The 7,209-nt window shown below is 30.8% G+C and overlaps 1 protein-coding gene across 1 annotated transcript; it reads right to left on the reverse strand.

The window, feature by feature from the left end:
* Positions 1 to 256: 256 nt before the first annotated feature.
* LOC107027741 lies at positions 257 to 1,983 on the reverse strand. Its single transcript, XM_015228820.2, has 3 exons — positions 1,541 to 1,983; positions 824 to 1,434; positions 257 to 722 (listed from the first exon to the last, which is right to left on the reverse strand). The coding sequence occupies exons 1-3, from the start codon at positions 1,851 to 1,853 to the stop codon at positions 282 to 284; spliced, it is 1,365 nt and encodes a 454-aa protein (XP_015084306.2). The 5' UTR covers positions 1,854 to 1,983; the 3' UTR covers positions 257 to 281.
* Between the last annotated feature and the right edge of the window lie 5,226 nt (positions 1,984 to 7,209).

The raw sequence follows: 7,209 nt of genomic DNA on the forward strand, positions 1-7,209 counted from the left end.
GATACTATATTGCTAAATTAAATTAAATTAGAACTGAAAATAATTTGGGTGATATTTCCGCAATTAATATTGATTAAAGTAAGTTTGAGTAAGGATTATAAAATAAAGTATTTGATACATAAATATAATGTCAAATTTAAATAGAGTTTAACAAAAAATAAAGAATTATAGAACACATTGCCAAATGATCAAAGAAATTTATTGAATCAGAATCTCTGTGTAACAGTGGAACCAAATGCTACACTATTACATTTATTAAAGGAACTCCTGAAACATAATCATTATGAATCTTTTGGAAAGAAAGTACATGTTCTTCTATTGTGACCTTCTTGTCCACATCGTCCACAACAATTTGTGTTTCCGCTTAGCTTTTCATCTGCATTTTTCTTTCTTTTTTTTCTTGGTCTACCAGGCATTTTTTTGTATCTTGGTGGCAATACAACTTCTTCCAAAACACTTTCCGGAACTATCCAATCACTTTTGTCCGGCATTGGTTCCATTGGAACTGCATAGGTGTTTGCTAATGCATCAGGTTTATAGTAATCAGAACAGTATGGGTGTACATCTTTGATATTCTTCTTCTTCAGAACAGCCATTGCATGCGCACAAGGTATTTCATCATGCTGAAATCTACCACAAGAACATTTCTTTCTCTCAAGGCAAACGATGTATCTTATACCACCTTCATAAACTGAAAAAATGAATTCTGAAGATGCAACAACCTGTAATAGTTTTTAAAAAAGTTACTGTTGGATTTTTTGATACAAAAAAAATCTTAAAATATTTAAGCAAGATACATAATATTTGATATATGAATAAATACCTTCATTTTCGAACATTTGGACGCATTTATAATCAATATCTCTTCAAATTTCCTCCCTAATGTTTCCTTTGTATAAGATGCTATTTCTCTATTTTTGCAGTTCCAAGAACCAAATAGAATTCTGGCTTCTTCCAAAAAGTCCAAAACAGGTAATTGCCGTGCATCAACAAGACAACCATTGATACATTCCGCAATGTTAGATGTCATCATTCTACCCCTATTCACGGTTGCATGAGATCTAGACCACCTTTCATAGCCAGCCTCTTCAAGATACTTTTTAACTCTGCCATCTACTTTTTCCACTTTAGCCATCAATTTTTCAAAATCCTTTTTCCGATAAGCCTTAGCCATCGAATAAAACAGATCACTTAGAGTGTTTTTACTTCTCTTGTAGTATGTACAAACATTTTTCCACAAGTGCCATATGCATGCAAAATGTGGAACATTTGGATAAACTATACTAACACTCTTAATTATGCTTTCGTTTCTATCAGAAACAACACACATTTTTTCTCTCTCACCAAATGCATTTTTGAACTGTGTGAAGAACCATGTCCATGAACAATCATTTTCCGTATCGACGATCCCGTAAGCTAATGGTAATATGCAACCTTAACATAGTCAACACACAATATTAATGTACTTGATACATAATGTTGAAACAATGTTATTATTATCATTTTAAAAAAATTATAATTATGCAGCAACATGACATACCTGCCCCATCAAGAGTACTTGCGGATACAAACGTCCCTTTGTAAGCTCCACTAAGATGTGAACCATCAACAACAACAACAGGCCTACAGAACTCAAACCCTCTCATCAAAGGCCTTAAAGCAATGAATAGATACATAAATTCATTTTTCTCTGATTTGTGCATCCGTATATAAGAATTTGGATACACCGTTCCCAACATATGTATGTATCTTGGCATATTTTTATATGCATCTGCAGGATTGCCCCTTATCAACTCTAGTGCACGTTCTTTAGCACGCCATGCTTGCTGGTAAGAAATCTCAACACCATACATTTCCCTAACATCATCAATTATATCATTTGGAGTATGTTTTCGCTTATGATTTACCAATTTTGGAGCTGTAAAAGCACCAATAAATCCAACAGTAGCTTGTACTTTACTTAATACCCTATCCCTTAATGGACATGTATGCTCAATGTTGAAGTATCTTACTTTGAATATATCAGTGTTTTTCCTAACAGACGCCTTTAATTTTCAACAACAATTCTCCGAATAACACTCTAAAACATAGATGCAATTATACCAATATAAATTTGTTAGTTAGTAGTAAAAATGCATACTTGAAACTTTAAGATTTGATACAAAATTTTTGATATTTACACACGTTCACATACACGTCAACATAATAATACAAAATAAATTAAATTGTCACAATTATAATTCCATCTTTGACTTATACAAAATAAATTTTTAATTATCCAACACTATCCAACACCAAGTGATATACTAACCATGTAAATAATCCAAATTTATCCAAAAATATCATTATCTAAAGTGTGTAAACAAAAATCAAATATGAAATACTTACATACCTTTTTGTATCTGAGCGTTTGACTCTAAAATTGAAGCTAGTTTTAATTTTGTATTTCAGCATTACAGCCACAAGAGTTGCTTTATCCTTGTACAATTGTTTCGTCTCCACATTTGATATATTTATATCCGATATATAATTTTCTTTCTCCATCTCGGGTATGTAACAAGAATCACCAATGTTTGATTCAACAACGTTTAGAGCATTAGCGTCTCTTTGTCCACCTTCAATACACATAATTGCACCACTGCTTGAATCAAAAATTTGTAACTCCTCTGTACTTTTATCATTTGTATCGATGCAAAGCGGATACATACTGAATCCAACCTCTTGCTTCTTTATTTCTATAAACAGCTTCACACCCATATCATTCCTAATTATCATCGGAGAAGAATTGCCCTCTACAATATATCGGATAATAATATTTTTTTTCAATTCATCAATATTTAATTCAGTAGCAATTGCTGAGATTAGATTCATATATGAAATATTTTCTCCAACCACTATCCCATCACTTTTGTATTGATTGTATTTAACCTCACTCTCCCATATTCCTGAATGCCTTAGCAATATCGTAATATTCATTACGAAACCGAATACAAAATTACCTTCAACGAAAATTTGAATATCGTTTCTGCCAAAAAAAATGAAAGATTACTAATCAAAATCAAAAATTTCGTTTCTGCATAAAAGAAGATAAGATCACTAATGACAAATTTTAAGGGAATATAACTGCTTTTAAAACACACAAGTTAATGCCTTTATTTAAGGGAATAATAACCGTGGCATATAAAAAGTAGGCATTAATTCAAATTTCTGTTTTTAATCCCCCTAATTACTCAACAAACGGATCCCCAAAATTACTCAACAAACGGATAAAATGAAATACAATATAATGTATCTAAGTGTTTTATTATGTATCAGAAACTTATTAAAAATAAGGGATTTTTTGTAAATTGAAAAAGAGTAGGGATAGGAGGTAATTTATGTTTTACACTATGTGATTTATATAATTTATACTTTATTTAATACCTATACTACTTAAACCATATTAAAATTAAATTAATAGGGTTTGTCACTTTAGAAAACAAAAGAAAGAAATTACCTGCACAAAGTTTTGTGGCTGCCGGCGTACATAGGAGTTGCTCGACTTATTTTTCAAGTAAGAGAACTCCAACTTTTGTGATGTACATATGTGTAATTGCAAGATTCAAACATATATTAATATAATACGAATTTATTTTGACGAAACAACTAAATCGGTGCCAATTACGTTAATGTAGTTGGAAGGAAAGTAGTTTTAAAAAAAAAAAAAAAATATATATATATATATATATATATATAGAGAGAGAGAGAGAGAGAGAGCTGTCAATATGGGCTAGCCCACCCCATTCGGGCTAACCCATACAGGCTTTGACATTTTACGGGCCAGGCCGGGCTACCCCATTTTTTGTGTGGGCCAGAAAATGATCGGCCCAGCCCACAAGTACGTGGGCTACAGGCTTGCCGGGCCAGCCCATTTTTTAAAAAAATATATTTTTTTATAATTATTAAATTAAATTATAAATTATAATTTAGAAATATTATCATAAATATCGACAAAACAATATTACATTATGTTAGGCCTCATTTGTTTGCACTTAATGGGGTTTGAATCTTAATCATTCAGATTTGTCTCATTAAGTGTGTTTGTTTTTAAAAACTGGATCTTAATTATTCAGATTCAATTCATTAAGTTCGTTTGTTTTATTTTCTTATAAGCCTCTTAATGAGTCTGGATATATCTGAATGAATCAGATCTGTAACACACCCTTAACACTATTCAGACTAAAAAATAAGACCCCTATTTTAATTAAACTAAATCACGACAACTCATAAAAATTGTTTTCTTATTTAATTAATTAATTACATGCTTGCCATTATAATTTCCTCTATGCATATTAACTTAATATACATCTTTTACTTTCTAAATTGATCAATATATTTGAATTGATAAGCACTCCCATGTATAATATTTAGCAAGGTTTTAAAAAATAAAAAAATATTAGTTTTGATATATAACAATAAAAAATTTCTGTAATAAAATAAAATAAAATAAAATATTTCCTAAACCATATATTTACTACTCTATATAAACTATTTTAAATTGCATTATATTATATTTTCAAAGTATTTGAGTGCAAAAAATAGTCATATTAATGATGTAACTTGATGTTGAGTTCTTAAAAGATAAATCATATTACCTTGTTACGGTAAAAATGTTCAAAATATTATTTTATATGAAAAACTATTTTACTAACAAGGTTTTTATAATATTTTATGAGATCTCATATTTTATTGATATAAAGTTTAATTTCATATGTGCATTCAGATATTGAAAACAAACTGTCCCAATAATTTAGTTTTAAGATTCAGAAACAATATTTTAATATTCAGATGTTTATTCAGATTTACACATCTAGATTTTAATGCACATCTTAATATTTAAATGTGTATTCAAATTCAAACGTCTTAATCTTAATGTAAACAAATGAGACCTTGTCACTACTTGTTAATCAAATTCATAAATAAAATTATCTTAATAATATTTAGGGAAAATGCACAAGTACCCCTTAGACTATGACCGAAATCCCGAAGACACACCTTACTAAGGTCGTATTACCCCCATGAACTTATTTTTTTTGTAATTTTGTGTACCTCTTTGGCTTACGTGGCATCCAAATATCTCTGACGCGTCTCAATTGCGTGGAGTCACATAGAGTGCCACATAAGACAAAAGGTGTATAAAATTACAAAAAAAAAAAATTCAGGGGTAATAGGACCTTAGTTTAGTTAAGGTGTGTCTCGGGATTTTGGTCATAGTCTAGGGGGTACTTGTGCATTTTTCTTAATATTTATCAAGTTTTTTTTTTCAACTAAAAGTATAAATATCTAAATAGAAATATTAACCTAATTGTTTTGATTTTGGACTCTCTTTATTTTTAAATTTTAATATTATATTATATTTTTAAATTAATTTTTATTGGCCCACGGGCCGACCCTATCAATATTTCTCAAGCCCCCCAAATGAGCAGACTTATTCAGGCCGGGCTAAAAAGCCCTTTTCTTAAATGGGGTCCAAAAATCTTAACCCAGCCCTATTAAATCCCGGGTTAGGCCAGGCCGGCCCAACGGGCCTAGCCCATATTGACGGCTCTATATATATATATATATACTTAATTTAGTAATACACCTACCTGACAAATACAAGATTGAGGTGTAAGTCACTGGAAATCATACAATTGTTATACTTCTTTGTAGTATAATATATTATTGGTGAAAGGGAATGAGAATGACAATTTAAATGAAATTTTATGTTTGAAAAATAATGGGACAAAATCTAGTGGTGAAGGTTAACTTTGAAAGTTACTACTTTGAATAATAATAACCTAATCATTGTACGTGATTGTGGAGTGAATAATTTAGTGAATTAATGTTTATAGTTGAACATTAGAAATATGTTAAACTGCCAATTGTTTTGAAGCACATCTGACATTAGTTGATTCTCTAGTTATCACGTTATGATTCAAGTTATGATATATTGAGATAGATAATTAAGTATTAGATATATGATATCATTTGAATACTATTAAATTTATTGTATTGGAGAAATTTGAATATAACCATAAGCTTGGAATTTAGGAAATATGAGATTTAACCTATTGGTTGGAATCAAGATTTAGGAGCTTGATAATAAATTGGTGAGTTGTTGGGTCTAGGCTAGACCTAATGTAATTTGAGTTTTGTTAGATTTGAAATCTTATTGTGGTCATTTATTTGAAGAGGTTGCTTGATTTGGAAGTTCAATGAAAGGGAAAGACTCAAGTCCCAGAGTGATTGTTCGACTAATTGAGGCAAGTGGATTTCTAAACTCTTGCTAAGTGTATGAAATGCGTGTATTTTCTTGTGGTATATGTTTGAAAGTAATGGGAATTGGTGATGGGTTGATTTGTCCACATTGATTAATTCTAAGGGAAAAAAAAGTAATATAAGACGATGTGATTATTTGTTTGTATGTGATGTGTTGAGAATAATACAAGTATCAGTGTTATAATGGGAAGGTTTATTGCTATAGAATGAGAATGCCAAAGCACATGAGCATTAACTGATATATTATTGATTTGATTTATTATGTGTGATTGTGTTCTTTACTGAACTAGTATAATTGTGATAATTGAGGTAATTATATGTCATAGCAACATTTGATTTATTGAGATGTTGCATCATCTCCTTTATTTGATATCATATTGTGCACATGCATTGACATGAGACTGGGTATGAGTAAATGTCTACCATGTGGAGATCGTCCGTGTTGAGATAGAGTTATGATTATTTGGGCACATGGAGATCGTCCGTGCGGTAGAAAAGTTATGATTATAATTTGGGCACGTGCAGATCGTCCGAGCGGAATATGTTTGATTTATGATAGTGCGTTGAGATCGTCTGCACAGACATGTGGAGATCGTCATGAACTCTCGATGTATTTCTGAGGAGTATCATGTATGTACAATTGAGAGAGAAATTGGTTCTGAGGCATATCACTTCATGGTGTCATATTGCATTGCATCCCATGACATTCTTCATTCTTGATGATATTGTGTTTTATTGGTGGTTCGGAAGTACTAGATATTTGATTACCTCTATTTGACGAACTTGATCTTGTGTGTTGCTGATATTGTGAGTGCCTTTTTGTGTAAAGTTGTAATTGATGGATATTGAGCTTGTTGTTCAGATATGTGTTTGTAAATGGTGAATTGTTAGGTTGGATTGATTTTATGC

Source organism: Solanum pennellii, chromosome 8 (genome assembly GCF_001406875.1).
Source record: "Solanum pennellii chromosome 8, SPENNV200".
Taxonomy (NCBI): Eukaryota; Viridiplantae; Streptophyta; class Magnoliopsida; order Solanales; family Solanaceae; genus Solanum; species Solanum pennellii.

What these genes read in the sequence shown, in the direction of transcription:
- LOC107027741 (XM_015228820.2), bottom strand. Translation starts at nt 1,853, where the DNA reads ATGTATGGTGTTGAGATTTCTTACCAGCAAGCATGGCGTGCTAAAGAA. An exon ending in AAGTACTCTTGATGGGGCAG is followed by an intron (nt 1,435 to 1,540) that starts GTATGTCATGTT and finishes GACTATGTTAAG; the next exon opens with GTTGCATATTACCATTAGCT. An exon ending in CCAAATGTTCGAAAATGAAG is followed by an intron (nt 723 to 823) that starts GTATTTATTCAT and finishes AAACTATTACAG; the next exon opens with GTTGTTGCATCTTCAGAATT.